Source organism: Photinus pyralis, unplaced genomic scaffold, assembly GCF_008802855.1.
Source record: "Photinus pyralis isolate 1611_PpyrPB1 unplaced genomic scaffold, Ppyr1.3 Ppyr1.4_LG1, whole genome shotgun sequence".
Classification (NCBI taxonomy): Eukaryota; Metazoa; Arthropoda; class Insecta; order Coleoptera; family Lampyridae; genus Photinus; species Photinus pyralis.
The window spans coordinates 25,496,495-25,520,799 of NW_022170249.1; the positions used below are offsets into that span (position 1 = coordinate 25,496,495).

The 24,305-nt window shown below is 35.9% G+C and overlaps 2 protein-coding genes across 4 annotated transcripts; one reads left to right on the forward strand and one right to left on the reverse strand.

The window, feature by feature from the left end:
• Positions 1-1,593: 1,593 nt before the first annotated feature.
• Positions 1,594-19,648, reverse strand: LOC116163653 (transcription termination factor 2). Its single transcript, XM_031477735.1, has 17 exons — positions 19,630-19,648; positions 9,067-9,140; positions 8,896-9,018; positions 8,443-8,513; positions 7,468-7,554; positions 6,528-6,623; positions 6,327-6,476; positions 6,063-6,279; positions 5,817-6,017; positions 5,521-5,767; positions 5,200-5,470; positions 4,878-5,151; positions 4,273-4,412; positions 2,395-2,604; positions 2,137-2,343; positions 1,931-2,088; positions 1,594-1,885 (listed from the first exon to the last, which is right to left on the reverse strand). Exons 2-17 carry the CDS (start codon positions 9,104-9,106, stop codon positions 1,738-1,740), a joined length of 2,640 nt encoding a protein of 879 aa, XP_031333595.1. The 5' UTR covers positions 9,107-9,140; positions 19,630-19,648; the 3' UTR covers positions 1,594-1,737.
• Positions 9,103-23,605, forward strand: LOC116163726. 3 transcript variants are annotated; one of them, XM_031477934.1, is made up of 5 exons: positions 9,103-11,828; positions 11,878-12,533; positions 12,578-12,764; positions 12,884-13,018; positions 22,214-23,605. In XM_031477934.1, the coding sequence occupies exons 1-5, from the start codon at positions 11,702-11,704 to the stop codon at positions 23,407-23,409; spliced, it is 2,301 nt and encodes a 766-aa protein (XP_031333794.1). In that variant the 5' UTR covers positions 9,103-11,701; the 3' UTR covers positions 23,410-23,605. The 3 variants fall into 3 exon arrangements, with proteins under 3 accessions (XP_031333794.1, XP_031333716.1, XP_031333847.1); XM_031477856.1 differs by having other exon boundaries at positions 9,106-11,828; positions 11,872-12,533; XM_031477987.1 differs by lacking the exon at positions 12,884-13,018 and having other exon boundaries at positions 9,112-11,828; positions 11,872-12,533.
• Positions 23,606-24,305: the final 700 nt, after the last annotated feature.

Here is a 24,305-nt window from a genome sequence, read left to right on the forward strand (position 1 = left end):
GCAATCCATTGGGCCCGTGTGTTAGAGAGAGAACGCATGTTTTTTTGCCCAAAAATTGCGGAAGTTACCAGATTCTAGTAACTTTAATGTTAGGGATTGTTCCACCTGTTTGGAGACATCTGTCAAGTAGGTATTTGAAATTTGAATTTTCTTTTATTAATAAATCAAATATATAGCGAGTTGTTGTGTTTCAGGTTTTAAAAAAAGTAATGTTAAAAGTGTCTGAGTTGTCTATGCATCTTCTCTTGTATTATAGGAGAAGAAAAGTTGAAACGATATTCCTGAATTGGAAAGAAGTACAAAAAAAATTAAAATTATTCGTCTCATTATATTATTAACGAACCTCGAGATCGTTTATAATTTTGTATTGCTGCCTGCCTGTACGTCTGTCTGTCCGTCTGTCTGTCAGTGTGTACGATAACTTTGTGTAGAAACGTCCGATCGCTTAAAAATTGATATACACATGTTCTTCAGGATATAACAAAGTTCGCAATTGTTTTTCGGCTACGTAGACCAACGGACCAAAAAGTTACAGACCAAAAACTGCGCAAACCTCCAAAAAGGGTTTCTAACTCTTGTTACAAAGAACATATGAATGTCCGGTTTTCTGTGTTAGTTCCTTAAACTTCAGGCAACTATGCAAATGCAAACAAATACTGCGCATGCGCATAACAACTTTTGTATTTGCGCAATCCTAATTTTTTATTTGTTAATATATTTAAATGAAATTCTGTATCTAGGCACCTCCAATAAGTGAAACTAATGCCAAATCAAAAAATTTGTTTTGCGCATGCGCAGTCGGTTTTCTTTTATTTGTTAAGGTATTTAAATGAAATGTTGTATGCAGGCACCTCAAATAAAAATAAAACTAATTCCATTTCAAAAAATTTGTGTTACAAGCTATATCAGGTGGGACAGAATCAACCCCTTAGGGTGTATTGTAAAAATGATGTATGTGTGAAGATCTTGAGGATCGTTTGGTATTCAGTTGTATCGGATTTTTGAAATATAAGTTAGAGTTTAAATAAATATATTAATTGGGCGAAAGCCCATTGAGGGCCTAGAACAAGAGAGGGACAATAAATAAATAATTTTTATTTATCCACTACATCTCCGAGAGGGGCAAAATCAAACTGATCTGGATGATAGTTTTTTTTGTTTAAAGGATGCCGCCTGAAAATTTGTTGTAGTGTCTCAAAAAGCCTATAAATAGCCTATAATTTTGTGATCTGAATTTTTCACCTTCGAAGCAAATCTCACAAGTGGTCAGTTAGCTTCGTCTTTAGCCAGCAGAGCCATAGTTTTTTTCTTTAAAAAATGCCGTCTGAAAATTTGTTAAAGTGTCCAAAAAGGGCCTATAATCAGCCTATAATTCTGATGTATTTCGTCCTTCATTTTTCTAAAATGGCTCTGCTGGCTTGTGGGACCTTCGATTATGCGTATGACGTCATGCGGTACCTACAGTTCCCATTTAGATGGGAAACAGAAATCATGTTCATTACATACAGTTGAAAATCAAAGAAATTTTTCCCCTTTTGTTCTATTAAATGATATTGTTTGTTACTGGCAGGTTTAATGAAATTAAACTGGTGGTTATAGTTCTGCTTAGACAACATGACTTATATTTCCTGCAGTACTGTATAAAAAAAATTTACAAAATATTTTAATTAACCAATCTTTAGACCTTAACTATGTACATTAAAAAAGTAATTTAAGAATATAAAAATCTTACGTACATCACATATTAAAAAGCAATTTTATATCATTTAACGACAGCTTGCTTTGCTCCCCGACTTGAACCCCCGATAACACTTTATCGGACATCTCTAATTTGTTTTTTTGTAATTGCTTTATTCGTTCCTCAATCGTATCCAACGCCATTATCCTTGAAAAATGTGTTAGGTATACACACAATATTACAATTACTTACTTAAAAATCTTTACAGGTTTCGTTTGGCCGACCCTATATATTCTATCTTGTGCTTGCATTTCCAACTGGGGATTCCAGTGAAGATCGGTTAAAATTAAACGATTTCCGCCGATTAAATTTAATCCGACCCCTCCGGCACTTAGCGATAACAGAAAGACCTACGAATATTTTCACTTACACAACCAGAAAGATTCATTTCAACTTACTTTCACTCCATCTTTTGGGTTATTAAAATTGGTAACAAGCGTCATTCGTTTATGAATCGGTACAGACCCATCCAGCCGGTAATGCTCCAAACGACAAGCTCTCAATTGAATTGTCAGTAGATCAAGCACTCTCGTCCACTGCGAAACGACAATGATCTTGTCACCGCTATCAATACTTTCCCTGATCAACGACAGCATCACTTTCATCTGAAAGTTATCCGTTAGTTGTCGGTTTTTTCGACAAATTCGAGTCTTTACTTTGCTACTTTGCCTGTCCTCCGCAAAAATTGGATTAGACGGATTAAGCAAATTGCGGGAAGCGGCTGCTAATCCTAACGTGTTATTTTCGTCGGGGACGTCATTCGCGTCCTCTTCATTTATGTTTAAATTATTTAATTGTTCTAGAAGATTTAATTCATCCACCCCTTGTATGTCTTCGTCATCTAAATTTTCCTCGCCCTGTAACATCTGCGAAAAGATTTTATTGTGGACTGTGAGAAGCGACCTGTGCTGATCTTAAAGTGCCAGTTACCACGGGATCGTTTCCTAATTGTATGGTTGCTAATAACCTGGCAATTGTTTTTAATAGTTTCTACCTCTGAGGTATGAAACTGTTGGCCGCTAGGAGGCGTTTCTCAAATTTAGTCGATTTCTCTTTGTTCGCCCAAACTTTTGTTATTAAAGATAAACAATTTTTGAAATGAAGGCGGTATTTTTATTTATTCATCAGATTATTTTTTGTAGTTTCCATATCTGAGATCTTATTTAATAAGCGGCCGACTAAACAACTGCAGGTCGGTCGCAATCCCCCAATGTCAATAGACTGACCTTTTTTATTCTTTATATAGTGTACGTAAAAGGCATTGTTGCATATAGGTGGATCTGGGCAGTATTTGATGTTGGAAATACTTTTTAGTATTTAATTACTTTAAAGTATTCAAATACAGTAGGTGCTCGGTAATCCGGCACCCAAATTTTTTCTCCCATATCATGGATTACTGGAATTGCCGGATTAGTGAATTTGAATGGGCTATGAAGCATTTTCCAACTTATGTTGGAAGGCGCTATTATGGCCACTTTCTCCGTCTGTCACTCCAAGGCCTTGTTTACCCCATCAAGATGGGCGAATGTTGACCTTATGTGAGATCTTGTACTAGAAGGGTGGTTTTTCCGAAAATCGTGAATATCTCGAAACGACCCAACTTTACGCCTCCAAACAATTATCTCCTTTTTTCTCATAAAAAAAGACCTATGTTTCCTCCAAATTTTAGACCCATACGATTTTTTGTCGCAAAAATAAAAAATGAAAACTAAAAAACAGTTATTCGAGTCTTTTCTCTGAATGTTAGAGGTATGTGAAAAAAGTGTAGATACAAACAGGTGTCTTTTTTAATTCCCTACAACTTGTGTTTCGAACATTTTATAAAATTATACGATTAACTGGCCTGGTAGGGGTAAGTCTCCCCATCTTTTACATAAGGACTTGTTCCTTTGGAGATATTTAAAATCCAAAACTTATTTTGCACATAGATGTCAAAATGTGAACAACTGCAAAATTTATTTTATATTATTTATTTTATAACAATGTTAAATTAACATTTTAATAGGTTTGAATGTGTAGGCTAAGTCGCTCCTTAACCATGAGGGTAGATAAAGTGATCACTTTAACCGCAAGTGAAACAGATGATTGTGCATTTTAATGAAATCTGTCATTCTTATTTTAAATGGGACGCACAGCGCGATATAAAATGACGTTCAGAACATATGCCAATGCCGTTTCTGTGGATACGACTCTTCTTTTCTTGCCACGTCATGGTTAAATTCTGTTTACTTCGTTGCAGGATTCAGAAAATGGTTCAGTAACACGCTGGTAGCGGCATTTAGCGCACATACAATTCGGTGATCTAAACAAGCGCGCCAAGCAGAGGGTATGTCACGCGGTTCTTAATAAGCGTTATACTTCTTACAGGGTTTTTAATCAATGACGTATATCTAAAGAAAAAATGAAAGTATACCAGGCGTTCCATAAACAAAGCAGTTCTCTTAAAACTAATCTAGAGATATCTCATAAAAAACCCTCCTAGCGACCATGCGGTTCGAATTCATTTATTGAAGCTTGAGTGTGAGTATACTTACGTTGGTAATTAGCGAAGGATGACAACAGATTTGCCTAAGGCGCAAAATTAACATTAAAATCTCGGTCTGTGTTACTGCTTTGACCCTATTTAACTTGAGAAGATGTTTATGCATTTTATAATACTCTTCGTTTGGTTTGGCTGAAAAAGATTACATAGTTTAGGGATCGGAACTGTAGAATGTAGCTACAAAAAAGGTGAATCCGTTCACTAATTATTCCAGAATCCCCAATTTAATGAATCCAATTGCCAGATATTAATAAAACATGGATGATGGCAATTAAAATTCCATGCGTTCTAAGTTACGCCTCAGCTGTTAGTTTTAATGACGTGTCACCTGATACGGTTCTCGACAGAAAGGAAGGAAGACAATCGACGACCAAAAATCACGGCGCGGACATTCTGCGCGGCGAAAGGCGTGGTTAAAATTTCAACAGTCGATAGAGCCATCTATCGAAAAGTTACGAGGATCTTTCAACACTAATAATGCTTGTAATGAAGAAAATAAATCGTTACACAGTGCCCTGTGTATTAGAGTTAATGCCCGAGATTGTCTCTGACATAAAAAACCACAACCATAAACACCAAGAAAATAAATCTATTTACCAGTCGGTGGAGCCAACTCATCCCTCTTTTCTGCACGCTGATGCAAAAATTGAGCAAAAAGCGTTCGCGAAAAGATCAAAATCTTTTGGTAAATACTAGTCTCTTCCTTATCCAAATTAACCGATACAAGTGTCCAAGACTTTTCCGGTAGGGAATTTAACATTTTTTTCTCTTGCAGCTCCTGTTTGGTTCTACGCAACAAAAGAGACGACATAACCGTGTTCATGCGATCTTGACCTCCAGCCTGTTTATTTGCCACCCACCTTTTCCAAACCTATAATTTACGGGTAGTTTGTCGGAAGAAAAAACCGAAAATACTTACTGCCAAATCATCAAATGGTGAGCATCGTAAAAACTTTAATAAGGAGTACAAGTCCAGTTCTTTGTTATGGATTGGTGTTCCGGTTAGCACCCATCTCGACCTTGCCGATAGCTCGCACATGGCAACTGCAGTTTTTGTTTTATAGTTTCTGATTTGGTGCGCCTCGTCTACAATGATACGGCGCCATTTCACTTTAAATAAAGGACCGTCTTTTTGAAAATCGCTCATGACCAGCGCATAAGTGGTGAGCACTATATTATGCTTGGCCAATCTAAAATGATACTCTCAGATATATACAAAAAAAAAAGGCAGAGTTGCAACCTTTTAGCCTTTGTATCTCTGTCACCCCCATGATACATTCCTACCGTGAGTAAACCTTTTTTTACATGTTTTTTAATTTCAGCTTCCCACTGGTAGATTACACTAGCCGGACACACTACCAAAGTTCCGCCGGGATATTTAGACGATCTCCCAGGGGCCTCGTTTTCATTATCTTCCTCTTCCTGTTGCAAAACTTTCAGAGTTAGCGAGATCATTGTAAGAGTTTTTCCTAAGCCCATGTCATCCGCTGTAAAACGAGGCATTAAGTTTAAATACTCCCACCACGGTCGACTCACCTAAGATACCGCCAGGTGGCTTCTGCTTTTCGCGCCACATTAGCCAAGCCAACGCGTGTTTCTGATGAGACATCAGCTCAACCTTTAGACCTTCCGGCTGGTCAATTTCCGTTTCTGCAGTAGGACAACTTTTTAACGATCCGTGTAATTGTTCCAAACGATCCATAGTCAAGGCCTTCTGTACATTAAGAGTTTGCATAGCTAAAAGCAAAATTAGACTATCATCAATTACGGAATAATCCGTACCTTTTTTGCCAAATGTTTTTGGTTCGACGCGTCCGAGACCCTGCTCCAATTGTGTCCAGGATACCGGTTGTAGTTTGGGTTGCTCGGTTGTGTCTATTTTCATTTGTTTAAATATTGATTCTTCTAATTTGTACTCCTGCTGAAGTTTGTCTAGCCGAGCCAAAACAGACCTTCCTCCATCGGGAAGTTTACTCAAAGTAACTTCACGCATAAAGTTCTATAACATAATAATCACAGTATTGGCAACGCCGCTCGTGCAACTACCTTCATTTTCTCTAACGAATAGCGTAGAGTTTCAATTTTGCTTTGTTGAGCGTTATACTGAACACTTGAAACTAGCTGCTTTGGACTAGTATCCTCGGTCATTTTAGCAGTTTCAATTTTGCTTTGATGCATCTTGCTGGCTATGTTATGCTATAGTTCAAAACGTAGTTTTGGTAAATTTTAATATTAAGATTAACCTACCTTGCTCTCTTGTTTCCCATCGTGCGGTTGAAAAGTTCCCTTGGTCTCTACCTTAATTGGACTTCCATCATCAATCTCTTGCACATCTGATTCGTCCTGTAGTTAAGTTGAATATCAAATATGACAAGTATTATGTTGAGGGGAGAGCAAGTGTCCAAGTCAGAACCAAGACAATAGGACGAGTGGAAACCAGGTTAAACTAACAACTGGCCTGGGGATAAGCTTTCGTCGGTGACAAAAGGAAAAGGACAAGTTCTAACTTGCGAAAATGGGAACTTGCACCGCCCCCGCAAATAGGTTTTCAGGTAACCCCCTAAATTTTATTCTTTCTTTACTTAATAAACTAACAATCAGGATAGGTTTTTATGTCACCAACGAGGTATTTTACATATTTTATGAAGTGGTAGTGCAATTTTTCCATTTGCCTCCAGCTAGGTCGAGTGAAATAGAGGGTGAAACAGCCCACTTAAAACTTAATTCAATTTAAAAATAACCAAATTTCACAATTTTTTTGAAAATTCAAAGTCAACATTTAACAAACTTGAACATTTCAATTTTCCAATTTAAGTTTCACGATATTTGAGAATTTGTAACATATAATGAAGTTCAAAAAATTTAAATTTAATTTTTTTTTAATTCAAAGTGCCAAGAATTAAAGAAACTTGGATGTGTAAATTTCGCAATATTCAAAAACTTACAATTCGAAGTTCAAAGAATCAAAATTACAAAATTTTTTTTTAATTCTATCGTCAACATTATAGAGAACTGGAGCATTTAAATTTTCCAATAATTTTGTGATATTCAATAATTCCAGGTTCAAAAAATTAAAATTATTCAATTTTTTTGAAAGTTCAAAGTCTCAACATTTTAGAAATCAAATCTTAAACATTTTTTTCAGAGTAGTATTTTAAAATTGAGATTAATAAAGCCCTTAACCTACCTTGCTCTGATTGTACTGACTAAAAGATCCCATGCTGTCTACCTTAATTGGACTTGCATCATCAATATCTTGCACATCTGATCCATCCTGTATAGTTAAGTTGAATATCAAATACGACAAGTATTATATTTCATAGGGGAGGGCAAGTGGCCAATGTCAGAACCAAGACCAAGTCTACGCCAGTGGTAGAGTGGCAGCTCCATATTGTTAAAAATGGAGTGATTTGTGGCAAACTAACAGCTATCCTAGTTAACGCATCCTGACACCACACGGTGTGCTAGATTTCAGAAGTTTTCTAAATATTGAATCACGAATTTCTCACTTTTTGGTATATCAAACACATGCATTTTTTATGTTGTACCGCAAATTGATTGGTCTTTTCAAATATCTTAAAAAAAAACATAGGTAATGTCACATATTTATATGTATATCTCGCCACATAAAAAAGATATTGAGGGTACCCTCTTGTCTCAAACACACTGGATAAATTTAACTGTTTTTGACCATTTTAATTTTTATCCCAAAAATGATATTGCAGTCAAAGTCAGAATTGCCAACTAAGATAGCTGTTATTTTTTAATTATAAAGGGTGCCTCTTTCGTGGACTGTATTGGTAGAACATAGAACATTAAATTTTGAATTGAAAAAATTTTTAAATGGAACTTGGTAACTTTTAATAATAATAATAGTGGCTATTTAATTTTTGTATTGTAAAAATACTAAGTATGATAAGAATTTTTGTTAGTTGGCCATGACTTGTAGCCAAAAAAAAAAAACAGACAAGCACTATAAACTGTCACTTTTACTTACCACTTAACACTACGCTAAGAGCATTTTTACAATAAAAAAAATCAAAATTTAAAAACCTTGAAAACTTCTGGAAACAATTAAATATAAGCCGATAGAAAATTAAATAAAAGTTTATGTGGGTAAAAAAAGTATATATAGTCTCACAATTTAAATAGTCATACTTACACTATCTTCCTCTTCAGAATCCGAGTCAGAATCTATGATAATTGGCCCATTTCTTCTCTGTGCAGGTACGACTAATACAAAAAGAACAAGAACTTTTTAATGTCGGAAACATGAACTATTTGTAAGGTGCTTTCTTACTAAAATGCAGCACATTTTACAAATGATTTAAAATTATCTTCATAAGAATGATTTATGCGAGACAACAACAAACACATACAAGGGGCTCTAGAGTGTCTTGCTACCTGAATTTCAATTAGTGGGAGTCTTGCTCGCGTTCTATGCAAGACGAATATGTGGAATATCTAAAAGGTTCCGTTCCTTTACATAAACCAACAGGACCTCGTGCCATTTTAATTATTTAACTGGGGCTGATCAACTGTCAAATCAAAATTGAAAATACCTTCTTATAGGTCTATATTAAATAATAAAAATAGTGCAATTTGAAACACTTACTAAAACTGTCATCCTCGTTTTCATCACCTAGATCCTCCACTGAGAAATCTGAATCATGAACTATTGAAGAGTCCACAATAGAATGTTCCTTACTTGCAGATAATGCTTCATCATCAGATGGATCTAAAACTTGACAATCAAAACCTTATCACGTTAAAAAACCTTGCATACCTGGAGTTTCAGGAACTTGTTCCTTCAAAAAGGATGCCATTGTTCAAAACGTGCTTGAGAGTAAAACTTTGACACTAATCAACAAAACAGACAAATCACAATATTGTTATAAATAAGTCTACTTTACGAGTAAGTAAAGAGGAAAAAGGCATTGCAAAACGTTAAAAGTGCAAGATGCACATTGCAGTCAAGCTAAAAACCAGTAAAGTGAACCAATCAAAATTTAAACTTCAAATTCGTTATTTTTAAGGGAAGGTGGACCAATCATAACTCGGCGGTTACGAAAATACAGGGTGTTACTATACTGTTGTCACATTCGTTCAGTATAAAGTGTTGCCTATACATCTGTGCGGGTGACTCAGTTTGACCGTAATTTCATTATTCCCAATTTTTCTTTTTCTGTACCATCTTGTTATTAAAGCTTGGTGTTAGATTCTAATAATTGTGTATACCTAAGAATGGGATCTGGTTTTGAGAATCAGGAGGGACAGCAAGGTAATGGGCCGATCTCTGGGCAGACACATAGCTATGGGGAAATTGATGTAAGACTGTTTATCCTTGTACACAATCTGTTCAGGCAATGGAAACAATTGGTAGATGAAAGACGGACAGATTTACCCAGGTATTAGTACTAAAATAATACTAAAAATAGACATATGTCATTATTGTTTTCATGATCTACTGCTTGAATAGAAGAAAAAAATAGTTGTTTTCTCCGTAAACTATAAACTATAATGAACGTGCAAAATCCATTTGCATATTCCTTCCTCCGTACCCATCTTGTATGTGGAGGGTGGCTCCCAAAAGGGCGTGTCCCGAAGTGACGGATATTAGGAGGATGGCCCTGTGAATGATCTAATAAGACACAGAGGGTTATTAATGCGTAAATGGGATGCGCACAGGACACAGACAAAGCTGTTAGAGGCCAAGGACTTTGCACGAAGTAGAACGGCGCCGTCTTGGTACTGATCTACTTCAAATCAGCCATGGCGGGAAACCCGATAAAATAACAGAGGGTGTTGCTCCTCGCTCCTCTAAGCGCACCATCCTTTGGACCTGGACCTACTTGGTGCTTCGTCAGATACAGCAGTTGCGTCACATTGTGCGGAGTCACAAAATCCAGATGAAGCTGCAAGTATGCTGCGTGAGGCTATGTGGTCCAAATCCAGATGAATGTTAGGCTCCCCAACATGAGCGCTGCTGCAAGGCAACGGTACCGTTGGCTGAGGCAACATGGCCTCAAGTAGCCGAGCAAGCCGTCTAGCAGCATGTATAGAAGAGAGAACAAGGTAACTCGGACAAAGGGAAGAAAAGGTCCCGCAGTCCGACGATATATCGCATCCGAGGCTGCCCAGACAAGGAAGCGATCACGCAGAGAGACGACAGGTTCAAGTGGGAGTACGTTTCCACAGCTAGGACTCTGTCAATCTCTCTACAACCCATAAACAGGCTACAGATGGTAAAAAAAGGTAGGGATTCTGCCTGGCAGGTATCCGGCGAGGGGAACCTGTCACTACAGATGAACTTAAAGCACTTCAGGAGAGTATCCTTGGAACCTGAGGAACGGTGTGTCCTCCAACGTGGCTGGTTGCTGGTCAACTGTGCTGATGACACCACCGCAGAATGGCTCAAAGGAGTGGCGTCAAGCATCAAGTCATGGGAAGGTTCCAAAGGCGACTATTGTGAACGCCTATTTTAGTTTTTAGGAGTCTTTGAAGAAGGAAGGTCTTTAACGCTATTGAACCGGTTTTCTAGTTTCTTAAGGGATTCAAAAAATTGTAAACAGTCTTTAAGAGCGATCAAGAGTTGTCCACGCGCCCTACATTACAAAGAAATTTTTCAGAGCTCTGTGGTTTTAAGAGGCTGTTTAAATGTGTGATAGGAATAAAATGAAAAATTCAAAGAAAATTAAGAATCTAAACCGTTCATGTGAATAAGATGCTTTTGAACGAAAGAATTCCATGAATCTGAAAAACTTGAAGGAAGTAAATGATCAGAAGAATTTGAGTGAAGAATCCAAAGTATACGAATGGTTCGAAGAAATTGCAAGAATCTGAAGGGTCCGAAGAGTTTCTTGAAAATGCGATACCCAATTGAAAGTTCACTAAAATTCAAAAATCGAAAAGGTAAGGAAAAATCTAAATCGTCTCAAAAAGCAAAACAACGTGAAATATCTTAAGCGTAGGGAGAATTTGGAGAATTCTACCTCGAAAAAATCGCAACGACTACACAAATATAATGTTTGCGCATTTACAATACATTAAACAAGAGATACTTATGAACAGCTTTGTATACAGTGGACACTTGACAACGTTGCTTTCTTTGAATTTGAAAAGTAGGTGAAAGGCAGAGACATGTCTCTGGTGAAAGGACAACTTCACAGTGTCAAAAACGTCTAACTTCGTTGGTGATAAAATGGCAGTTGAAAGGAATACAAGTTTTTAGTTTTACAATTTTAAAGAAAAGGTGGACGTGTTTTAAGTACTCATTTAATGATGTAAAATTAAGAAATGTCTATACGCCCAACGACAGATCAGTTAATTACAAAAAGTGCTTACTACGTGTCATAGAAATATTGAAGGTGACATATGCAAGTATTGACAAATTTTCCTAAATTTGGTTGTAAAAAGTCAGCATGTCGAATATTATACCACCTTTGCTAAGTAGTTCACCGCCTCCAATGGTCGGTACAATTTCACTGGATGACGACGACGAATTCGGTACCTTTACCATGGCGGCAGACTTGCATTCTGATGCTGATGGTATGGCATTACATTTTAGTTCACGTTAATACATGCTTTGCAGTTACAGTTTCGTCACCGACCTGCGAATTACCTATTCCAAAAATAGACAGTATTGAAGAGGAGTTGGACAGAAGAAAAGGCGAAAACGGATTAGACGAATGCGTTACCAAATATAATAGTTTTCAGTATTACCCCGATATTCCCCCTGATATATCGTCCAAAGTATGCGATTTAGACGAGGATGATAAAGAAATTAGTGAAATATTAGAGACTGAACTTTCTAATTGCACAGTCGTAAATGATATTAAACCAGTAGATGTAGATGCGAGTTCTCCTCACTCGGAGGGCGATTTTGCCGATTTTGACGTGTACAAGCAGGATGACGAGATTTTTGAAGGCACATCGGGTTTGGCTAGTCTGAATGTAGAGCCCGAAATTCCTGAGGACAAAGTCGATGAGGAATTTGGGGATTTCAATGATTACTCGGTACAAAGTAGTTGTAGTGTTGATTGGCCTTCTAACCTGGACGATACTGTTAAAGTTATGTTTCCCACATTGGAAAACATCACCGAAGAATTCGTAGACGAGGATATCACTAGTGCTAATGTGATTTTTGTACAATTAAAAGATATTACCGATACGCCCGCGTTATCGTATCAATGGAGTAAGTCTAGCAGTCAAAGTTGTTTGCTGCAAGCCTTAAATATCGACACCCGAAATATTGTAAGTGCACCACCTTCTGATTCATCTGTACAAGTATATTTCAGTTGTATGGACCACGGTGGAACGAGTCAATGCCACGTTACGCCGCAACTTTAGGCTACGCGCCATTGCAACCGGTCAAATCCGACGGTCCCTCCGGCGCAGACGTTGCCAACGAGTCGGTTCAACCCGCCGAAATTCCGTCCGCCGAATTCGATTGGGTGGGGTCAGGTCTTGTAAATCCGCTCGAAAGTAAGTATTTTACGGCTATCAGTTCAGGTGCGCGAATTTATTCTGACAATAAATTTTTTTCACGCATTCGTTTTGGATTGTTATTCTATTGCACTTTATTTTATACCAACTGTTGGTAGATTCCCCAGCTAGTACAATGCTATTAGATTTAGAACAGTTGGTAGCGTCATTAGACATTCAGTACTCTTCAAGTCAGTCCCCTAATTCGTTTTCTAACGTCGATGATTTAGACGATTGGGAATTTTGGTTGAGACGTAAGTATTTTGCTAAAGTTGCGATTTTTTTTTCATTCGTTGTCGATTTATATGCACAATCTCCATATTCCTTGTTATCACAGACCAAAATCTTTAATTATAAGGTCCAAAAGTGAAATGAGTAAATTGATAATGATTGATTAGATGATGGGTAACCAGGAAATGTCCACTAAGAACAAGAAAATTCCCAGAATTCAAATTTCTATAAAAAAAGTGGTAAAGAATTTTAAAAAGAGTATACATAAATTGTATGCACATTGGGTATCCCCAATTACTCATCTTTTATTTAAATCACTATTTTTGCATTGTTTCTGAATTCCAGAACGTATATTTTTTGCTGTATTTTGTGAACTTAAATGAGATGTTTTAATTCAATACCTGTTTAATCTTATATGTTATTATTACGTATATTTTAATTGTATCGGGAAACCCAGGAAATTCCTGGTATTTTCCCCATCAATTTAGGTTGGTTCACTTTTAGTTGTCTGGCACAATTCACTAACTTTTTAGTTTAAAAGTTTGCCCATAGGTGTCACGGCAGCAGTCGGTCTGCTTGTGGCTGAACTCGTATATCTCATAAACTGATCGAAAGTGACACATTGAACCCCATGCTATTCTCTATTAAATTCCCTCTCATTGAACTTATCAAGGGTGTCCCAACTAAGCATCTAAAGTTCCTTTGACTGAATTGGATATTTACCAATCAAATTTGTTTATTCAGTCGATTGAACTGAATTTGAACTACTTCAGCACAAATGGCCCTAAACGCTACTCGTTACAAGCGCCTCATTTGTACAAATCGAAAATGTATGTTTGCGCTCCCTTGATTGGGCAAAAAAGTTACAGGGTTGGCAAAACGAAAACCCACAGAGTTTTTGTGTCAAAAACCCAGCACAAAAACCCATACAAAAGCCCAAAGAATTTGAGACCAAATCGAGATAATTTTTATATAGTATTTAATAACAAAATATAATGTAGTTTACTTGGAAACAGACAGATACTGATAGATCAGTCTTACATTCTTATTCCTAAGTTTCAAGAACATTTTACATTAAAATATAGAATACGAAACGGCTTATTCATTAGGAACAAAATAAAATAAAAATAATAATTAAAAACCTAAAACAACTTTTAGTCTTTTTTAAAGTGGCTCATTTTTATTATTTTTACAAGCTTTTCTACTTTATCGGGCAGCTCAAAAAAGTTCAAAATTAATGTTATTTTTCTATAATTTGAGGTTAGAGTTCCGGAAATTCGACAAATACCCAAAAATCACCCAAATACCCAAGAAAAACACAAAAACCCAACACAAATATCCAAAACCCCACCCAAAGCATACAAAAACCCAGATTTTTGCCAACCCTGAAAAATTAAAAATTCGGTACTCCATGCAGGGCGCAGTTTTGATGCTATTGAGTTACAATTTGGTAGATATTTAGCGTTCGCCGGGAAGTGAAACCGTAAATGTTTTCGGTGAAAATTGAAAACCATGTTCCCGAGTAATCTTTGTGAATTTTATCGTTCGCATTCCTTTAAATGTCATTTCTAAAAGCGGAATAAAACAAATAGAAATTTTATTTGGCTCGAAGGACCAACATTTTGAAGCGCTCATTTTTAACAAATCGCATCCCTCGCATTTTAAAGTGGTATTTTAGGTAGAATTATTTCTATGTTTGCGTTTGTTGAAGGTTCTAGCGCAGAAAACTTTTTAACTTCGGTTTTAGTGTGTTAAGGTGTTAAGGTAGTGTTTTAATTTAATCTTGTTTTTTGATTTTGAGAAAGCATACACTCGTCTTTCGGGGCTATGCCGCCTCGCCTCGCGCTGTACATAAATTATATAGGAATATTTTCATACGTTTGCGCGCGTCATCTGTGTATTACATCTGAATTAAGTATGTTTACATAGTATCTGAAATCGATTGAACAGAATAAGTATGTAGGAAACCATATGAGAAGTATAGCATTGTAGTTGGTATACTCAATACACCAACGATCCTCTACAGTATACCAACCACAATGCAGCACTGCTCATATGGTTTCCTACATACTCATTCTATTTTATCAATTGCAGATACTATGTAAACATGCCTAATTCAAATGTAACACACCGACGACCTGTGCGCAAACGTAGGAAAAACCTACTATATCAATATCAAATTACATATTGCAACATGAGTAGTAAAAGCCGGATTCTCCCCTCCCCCTTTTTTTCTGTTGTCACAGTGCTTCGTTGTAATTGGCTGCGCCATTTTGTAGCGCTTAGTTTGGATTGGTGCAGCAGATTTGAATTGTTGTGGGGAATTTGAATTGTTTATTGTGATTGGCTGTGCCATTTTAAATATACAGGGTGTAATGATAGTTTACCCTATACATAGGGTGTTTGTGTTTCGCCATTTTGGTCCGGGGTGTGTAATGGCACTAATCTCCCAGCCATTCAGTTCTGCTGAGGGCATTTTGAGGCAGGTAAATGTTAAAACTTTCTCATAGTGATTATGTGACGTAGACGGTGTATTGTCCTTGGAGTGATTCTGTGTGTAACATTATATCTAAGATTGCTCGCCCGAAGGTATTGTGACAGTTGTTATTCCTTTTTTAAATGAACAAGTTACATAATACCCGTGGTAAATAAAATATTGTACAGCGGTAGTTCTAAATTGGTCTCGTTTCACTGTAGTGTATGATGGTAGAGCAGACGACAATGGAGTCGCCGAGCTATCAGGTGACATATGACAAATATTATATTTTTGTGAAAATTCACATTTTCTCGATTAGTCAAGATTACTTTTGAGTCAAGGAACCTGAGGGAAAGGTAAAAAATGAGGATTTCTCATATTTGACCCCAAAATGATGTTATAAAATTCCGATTTTTCAAAATGCTCTGAAGTTTAAGATCCTGGTATGTAATCATACTCGGCTATCTCCATAATCCTGGCGTTCATGGAAGTTCTTAGGTTCGAAGAGATCATCGCCCCTTTCCCCAATACATTTCTTGCTATCGCCAGACATACTTTTGTGCATGTTCGCTATGAAGCGCTGTATGTGTAAATTTTCCTATAGTTAATAAAATACACATTTTTGAAACGGTACAGCGGCCACCTGTAACATCCTCGCGCTATTTATGCATTAAATAAAATTCTTTTAGCAGAGCATTTTACATTTTACAACGTCGGAAATATCAATTGATTGAATAAACAATTTTTTAAATTTTTAAAAAATGGTTTGGTTGTTTAGCAATATCGCCCCGACCCGTGTTGCGCAGTTCAGTTGAAATCGGACTTCGGTACTAGGGTTCCCTAGTCTGAATCCGGGTTCGAGAATGGATATTTGTAAGTGTATAGTGGATTGGGTTGGATTGGTAGAGCAGCTTTGGCCGTCCACTCAAAAGTAAAGGCAAACGTAAAATAAAAATAAATTTTTTTAAATTTTGATACAAATCGTCTCTGGATTTGCAGATAAATGATTTGATGAATCACGATTGATTATGCGGGTTGAATGTCAATGTTCAATCGCCACAAGGTTTTCAAGCCCGATTCACGTCTATTTGAGATTTATGGTGGTACATCGCACATGGAATGAAAGCTCTCACCCATACCGTAGCGGTTGTATCTTGGTTTTGGGATATATTTTTTTTTGATTTTTTTAACATTTTGGCAGAATTCATACTTGAAGAGGGTACACCCCTAAACGACGAGAGTCTAATTGCCACATGGTACAGCCCCCCCTCTCAAAGGGGATTACACATGCTCAAATTATATTTATTATTAACCATCTTCTAAGCATAAAGAAAAAAAAACCAATGAATCTCGTAAAGTTAGTAAAAAATGCAAATTTGGTAAATTTTTAATGGAACACCCTGTAGATTTGTATTCGTATATTGATTACAAATTTCTTTGCCAGAAAAATATTTAATTATAGTAACTGATTACTTCATAAAATGTGTATTCGATTACTGATTACAAATGTAATCGATTACTTTGGCATTGTAATCACAATTACTTTTTCTTTTAACTTTTTCCTCGCTTTTTCTATTTGTAAAAGAAGAAGACATTTATTTAAAATAATCTTTCAAGCCAGTATTGTACTTTTGAACTCAAAATCTCTAGCAATAGATACTCATTCAACATTTAAAAATTCTTTCGTCTATCGTCTAGATATTTAACTAGCTCTAATTGCTGCATATTTCTTTTGGTTTCTTGGTAATACTTACTGCACCAATATATAACTGTGATTACTTTTGTATTCATGATTACTAATTACGATTATACCGCAAAATGTAATTAAATTACAATACTGATTAAGTGATTACAGTACTTTAACAGTCATTTGTTATATAAGACGAGAAAGGGATATTTTACATTGAGTGAATTAACTTTCGCGAGATGGTTAGTTTCCCTTTATCGTCGTGTATTATACAACACTTTATTTTATAGTAGTAGCCATATAAATCGTTTTAAAACTTGTGACAATTCTGAATTTACTTTAGACGTCAAAAATAGCAAGCTTAGATTCTGCCGTCGCGGTCGTTACTATAGAAATAGCATTGTCATGTTCAGAATGTCATTTTATACCGTGCTTCGCGTCCCATTTGAAATAAGAGTGACATGTCATTAGAATGCACAATCATCTGTTTCACTTTATCTACCCTCACAGTTCAAGAGCGACTTAGCCTACTCGTTTAAACCTATTAAAATGCCAGTATAACATATGCTATAAAATAAAAGTATTTACTTAGTGATTACACAAAAAGTAATTAAATACTGTAATCGATTACTTCCCAGCTCTGGTCAAGGACATCGCCTAGGTGTGTGAGTTTCAGTGTAAACGAGTATGTCTGATGAGACACGATTACAGACTGTCAAAGTTTAAATTAACGTCAAATAGTGATAAAATTAAAACGAAAAAATTACGCATCTAACAAATCTTCTAAAACAAAAGATATAAATATAAGTTCAAGTAAAATAAACCAACTTTGTGTTTATTCGTAAATAACTCACCAGAGTTGCACTTAAAAATTGAAATTCTCATATACAGTTCCATCATTATTTTTGGTGTTCTGACAGTAATAAAGTCTACATTAGACACATGAAAACGAAAAACAACGGGGCGGATTTTTGAGAAACATTTTTTTGAGCGGACGAACTTTATTTTTCAAATAGTGACGCAAAATTTGTATTATTCGAAATACTGCCTATTTTAGATATTTTTGCGTAGAATCTAGTGGTGTAGTCACAGCTCAAAGTTGGTATTTTTTTAATGCACCACCCTGTATATCTTAAAGTCAATTGTTTATAATTTTTCCCTGATAACATTGATATAACACAACGTATATTTTTTTAATATTATATCATATTTTTCAGATTTTTGGAATGACCGTCAGCCAAGTCTATTAGAACTTTTCGTTTTCACCCTGTATCTGTACAAAAAAGTGGCTCGAAAAAATATAAATATGTTATTTGCTTTAGTCATATTTGAAATTTTTACATTTATAGTATATTATCAAATTATTGTTTTACCAAATCACAGATGCCATAACAAAACAAATGAAATGCCCATTTATTTATTATTAATTGATATATTATTTTTACCTTGGAAATAACCTAGACCAGATTTAGTTTTTAATATTGATTTTCAATAAACAAAATTAACCAAAATTTATAAAAATAAAAAATAAATAAATACAAATATTTCAAAAACGGCTAAAGTAAATGTCAACAATATATTTTTCAAATCAGAAAAATAAGATTTATTCCAAATTTGAAAAATGTATAGGCATAGGGTGTTCTATTAAAAATTAACCAAATTTGCATTTTTTACTAACTGCGATATTCATTTGCTTTTTACTTTTCTGGCGATTTCTGATAAACCTCACAATTTTTGTTGTTTTCTTGTAAACGCGCTACGTGCTGTCTAAGTATATGGAATAACCCTGTACAAAAATTGCGCCTAAGAGTTATTTTTGGTATCAGGAGAAGGCTACCTATTTCGCATAAATTAAATGGTTAAAAATTTAGAAAATACGTTCGTGCTTCTCTTCTTTTTTACAGAATCCTAACCTTGAAGGCCTACGCGCGCGGCGGAGCGCCTTTTCTCACACATAAATAAATTAAGGGTTGAGTGGAAGAGCAGACATGGATAATATCCCTGTCTGAACTCCAGCATTTAGACAGGATCTTCACAATGTATAGGATTGAAAATTATACTTCCACGTTGGTTGCGCCAAAGATGTTGTTTTTTTTCTTACTCGCTCATTGACTTGTAGGTGCACCTTAGGTTATAGCTCGTTGTATGAAACTTATCTTTTTTGATATGCCATATAAATACCGTCAAATGCAGGTTATACTTTAAATAAAATAAACAATTCTATGTGAGAGTTAATACACAATTTGAACGAATATTCTAATGATAAATTCAATTAAAATTTACCCCAAAGTCTTACGCGCCACAATATAAACAATTGTTCAGAGAAACGCCAACGCAATTCAGTTTATTTAATATGTGTAAAATGCACTATGTACCTTGTCTCAAACCAGCTGACGTAACTGTGACGTCACAGGAAAATGCAAATAAATGAACCTGGCATTATGAGAACGAAGATTTTCTTCCAATCTTTTATATTTTTCACAGCAATCTTCGATAAATAATACCAGCGTGTTACTACAAAAGTTTTCCATGTAGTGGCCGTCCTCCTTGTACAGGGTGTCCATTAATAATGGTCACAGGCTGTATCTATGGAACCGTTAATTGCACAGCTTCGGGAAAAAAAATTTGTTAACAAAAGGGGCCAAGAGAAATCGCTGGAAATTATTTTCAAGTTTCTAACTTCGCCGCTAGAGGGCGTATGATTCATGGTTAGGTAGAAAAATGACTTTTTCTCTAAAATATACCCAACAAACATGCATAAAAAATACATGCATAGTAATCTTGTATCAATTTTGCATCATTTTGATGGAGCACAAATTGCTCTAGCTCATAAAATATGAGGAGTGGGGAAGGGGAACATCTCTTTAAGGAATTGATTGTAACTTCGGATTAGGTTAACAGATTTTCACAAAATAGGTCTTGTTGGAAGGAGCTCTCTTCGCGGAATCAGATTTTACACTAATAGAGTCAATAGAGTAAATGTGATGAGTGGTAGAGGGCGCGATGTGACATTAACATAAACTTTGCAGGTTTTTTTGGTAATTTCAAATGGAATGATATTATTATTATATGATCAAATAAGGTGAAATAGTGAGAATATCAGTGAAAACCGGATTTTGATATCTGTTTTCTAAACATAGATCTGGCGAAAATACGAATACATTCACAAATTTTAATTGCAATATTGATGCTTATTCAAGTTGGCTTTGAAACAAAAGAAAACAGAACAAAAGAAAGTTTATCAGTCCTTTCATTAAACGTATTCGTGCGAATTATCACCACTATGGGTGCCCAGCACATTTCTTGGTAAGCGAGAGTCGAGGCGAGAGTGTTTGAATTTGAGTTATCCTGGCAAATGGATAGAAAGAGGAAGTATTTTTTCATGACCAGCTAGGTCACTCGACTTAACTTGCTTAGACTTAAATTTGTTTGAAGGGATAAAAGACGCACAGTCTTTCTAACAAGGCCAACTACAAGAAACGATATGGTGACGAGAATTAGAAATGTAATTCATAGTCATGGCTGAAGTTAAAGCAACTGTCTGTGTAGAGAGAGCTACACAGCAGAGACTCGTCTTTGTGTCGAAAATAATGGCAGACATTGAACATTTACGTTAATTATAATTATTATTTCTTTTATTATTTACTTAATTCATATTTCTCTGATTTAAAGTTTGAATCATTTTTTTGTTGCTCATAATTAGAAAACTTAGATCGAGTGTTAATTTTGAACTGCCATCGCCTCATTCATTTTGACATAATTATCGGTTGCTATGTGTTCATTTGTTTCAAATCCAACTTGGATGAATATAAATATTGCAATTAAAATTTGTGAATGTTCGTATTTTCCCCATATCTCTGCTTAGAAAACAGATATCAAAATGCAGTTTTCACTGATATTCTCACTTTTTCATCTTATTTGATAATATAATGTAATAATTATATCGTTCCATTTGAAATTTTCAAAACAACTTGCAAAGTTTATGTTAATGTCACATCGCGTCCTCTACCACTCATCACGTTTACTAATTAGACTCTCTTCATGTAAAATCTGATTCCACGAAGAGAGCTCTTTCCAACAAGACCTATTATGTGAAAATCTGTTAACCTAATCCGAAGTTAACATCAATTCCTTAAAGAGATGTTCCCCTTCCCCCACTCCTCATATTTTATGAGCTAGAGCAATTTGCGCTCCATCAAAATGATGCAAGATTGATACAAGATTACTATGCATGTATTTTTTATGCATGTTTGTTGGGTATATTTTAGGAAAAAAGTCATTTGTCTACTTAACCATGAATCGTACGCCCTCTAGCGGCGAAGTTACAAACTTGAAAATAATTTCCAGCGATTTCTCTTGGCCCCTTTTGTTAACAAAATTTTTTCCCCGAAGCTGTGCAATTAACGGTTCCATAGATATGGCCTGTGACCGTTATTAATGGGACACCCTGCACATACATGAAGTGGAAACGTTATGTAGGCCAACCGCAATTAACTCTTCTAAACTAGCTGTTTAGCGTTGAAAATTGTTGATGTGTGTGGAAAAAGGACTTGTAGAACAATATTTAGCACTTTTTCCACTAAACATAACTAATTAGACGCCACATAATCACGCGTCTTTCTCAAGAATGCGCTCACACGTTCTCGTCTATCCCGTGATTACATAAAAATATATATTCAGATATAAAATGTCTAATAAAGTCGTTTATTGTTATTGTTATAATTTAGATAAGACCTTTGCGTCATTTTTGATGCATTGCCATTTATTTCCATACATAGAAAAAAGTTTGTACAAGCTCTGGCATTGGTTTTGGAGAAAGTTGCATATAACTAGACTTTAGTCGCAGAACCGTATTGTATTTTGGTTTCATTTTGCTTATAAAGGAAATCATTCAGATTATACATATTTAGAGTTCTGCAACTAATTTTTTTGTTTTGCAATAGGCCCCCACAAAGATACGGTAAAATGCTACTTGTTCATTGTTATAGTTGTGGAGGTCTCTTTAGCTAGCATTTATCGCTGAAATAGTCACAAATTTATAAGTACTTTTTTCAGTCACCCCACCCAAGGTGGAAAAACCACAATTAAATAATGGCACAGCTCAACACGCAAACGAGTCAATTACGCAAACAAAACTGGAATCAAATAACACTAATATTCCGGTAGAAGTTTTCGATAAAGCTGAAACCGATTTTGACGATTTCCATTGTTTTCAATCCGGTAAGGTGGAAGAACCGGCTTATGACAGTTGGCCAATGTCGCTGCGTGAAACGCATATTTCCAATGTAAAATTGGACGATCCTAGTTGGCTACAGCCTACAATTTTGACACCTGAATTACCACGAAAGGAGTTGCGGAATGGAGACGAATTCGCTAATTTTCAATCGGGAACTTCTGAGTCTGTACAAGACGCTAGTGAACCGCCGACAAGTCGGTCCGATATTGCAGCATCAGATATACTGGACCCTTGCAAGTTGGAACCGATCAGTAACACAGATACATCAATTCCCGTTGTGCCAGAGGACGATGACGAATTTACCGAGTTTCAATCTACAAGCTGTTTACCACCGACTGAACCTGCGATCTGCGAACCACTACAACCTTCCATTCTTCAACCTGTCAAGATTGAGAGCCAACAGCCTTCGGCGGCATCTACAACAATAAACTGGCCAGATCCTGGAATTACAGAAGAAGATTTGCAACGGTTCAGTTTATATAAACCAGCGGCTAAAGAGCCTGTAGTTGAAAGTGACAAAAAAGCTGAAGAAGACGATTGGAGTGACTTTGTCTCAAACCAAACGGAACAATTAAACAACTCGCACCTCAATCAGTCGGTACAAAATGGCTTTCAATCAACCTTGGTCTCAAATCAGTACGTCGTGTTTGCATCAAAGCCCGACGAGGTTGAAGAGGAATGGAATGATTTTGTTTCCAGTGAACCTCCTCCTGCCCCCCCAGTTTTCACTAGACCACCACGCACCTCGTTACCCAAGCTGAATCTCGACTGGAACAGTCCGCCACAGTTTTCCAGTTGGTCGTCGAGCATCGCACCGAACATAATTGCAAACCCCACTTCTTTTGAATCCTTCCAAAGCTTCACAACTTTCGATGGTGACCTACTCAAAAATCGGATAGCCAACAAAAAAACTCCCAACATTCTGGTACAGCCGAAAATGAACGCGGTACCGAGTATATCGACGATACCGGATTTGGAATTTATCGCACCGAAGAATCGAACCTGGAAAAAATGACTAAAAGAGCAGGTCATGCTGTGAACCAAGGAGTATTATTTTAGTACACTGTTTTCTGTAATTTATTTAATTCCGACTTGTGATCCTAAGGCGAAAATAATGCGTTTGGCATCTTGTTAGTTCTTAAGAACGAAAATAATTGTAGTTTTCGAATAATCTGTGGTTTTGTGATAAATTGTTAAATTACGTTTTGGAATGTGCAAGCTGATTTGTTTCACCGTATAAATCCCTTGTACGTGTATTATCTTGTACTTAATTACCTTACTTGTTCGTCCATGTATATAAAAGTATGTTAACATTCCAATTTTGTATATAAAATTGTAAATTAAACGTACTTAATTATTTTTTTATCTATTCTAAGAAAATATGGGTTTGCTTACAATATATTTTTAGTCTAGTACAAAACAATGTAGACAAATGTCCTTTTCGTTGTGTTGAGGAGCGTTGGGCAAAAAAATCGATTAATCGATTATAATCAATCGATAATCGGGTTTGATTATTCTATTAAATTAATAGATTATTTGATTAATCGATTAATCAGTGTAATCGATAATTTTTCATAATCGATTATTCAAACCCGTAATCGCCCAGCCCTAGTGTTGAGTCTTCAATTGTCTTGTCAAACAAAAGAAGTGTGACATTTTAGAATCCTTTATCTTGTAGTCTATTTACATAGTTTTAATTGATATTTGTTTCATATTGTAAGATTATTGTTCTGGTCATCCATGGATACCTTTTCAACGTTGTACATATTACGTATGTTCAATTATTTGTTTGTCGATTTTGACATCCAGAACTAGCTTTGCTATTTGTATTGTTTCCGCATTTCATGTTACAAATCAAACCTCCAAGTACCAAGGTCTGCATGTGGCTTGTTAAATGCCGGCGTATCTGTA

Coding starts and splice junctions, on each gene's coding strand:
- LOC116163653 (XM_031477735.1), bottom strand. CDS start 9,106: ATGGCATCCTTTTTGAAGGAACAAGTTCCTGAAACTCCAG. Junction 7,555..8,442: donor ATTCTGAAGAGGAAGATAGT/GTAAGTATGACT, acceptor TTAACTATACAG/GATGGATCAGATGTGCAAGA. Junction 1,886..1,930: donor AAACCTGTAAAGATTTTTAA/GTAAGTAATTGT, acceptor ACATTTTTCAAG/GATAATGGCGTTGGATACGA.
- LOC116163726 (XM_031477856.1), top strand. CDS start 11,702: ATGTCGAATATTATACCACCTTTGCTAAGTAGTTCACCGCCTCCAATG. Junction 12,534..12,577: donor ATATCGACACCCGAAATATT/GTAAGTGCACCA, acceptor AGTATATTTCAG/TTGTATGGACCACGGTGGAA. Junction 12,765..12,883: donor TCTTGTAAATCCGCTCGAAA/GTAAGTATTTTA, acceptor AACTGTTGGTAG/ATTCCCCAGCTAGTACAATG.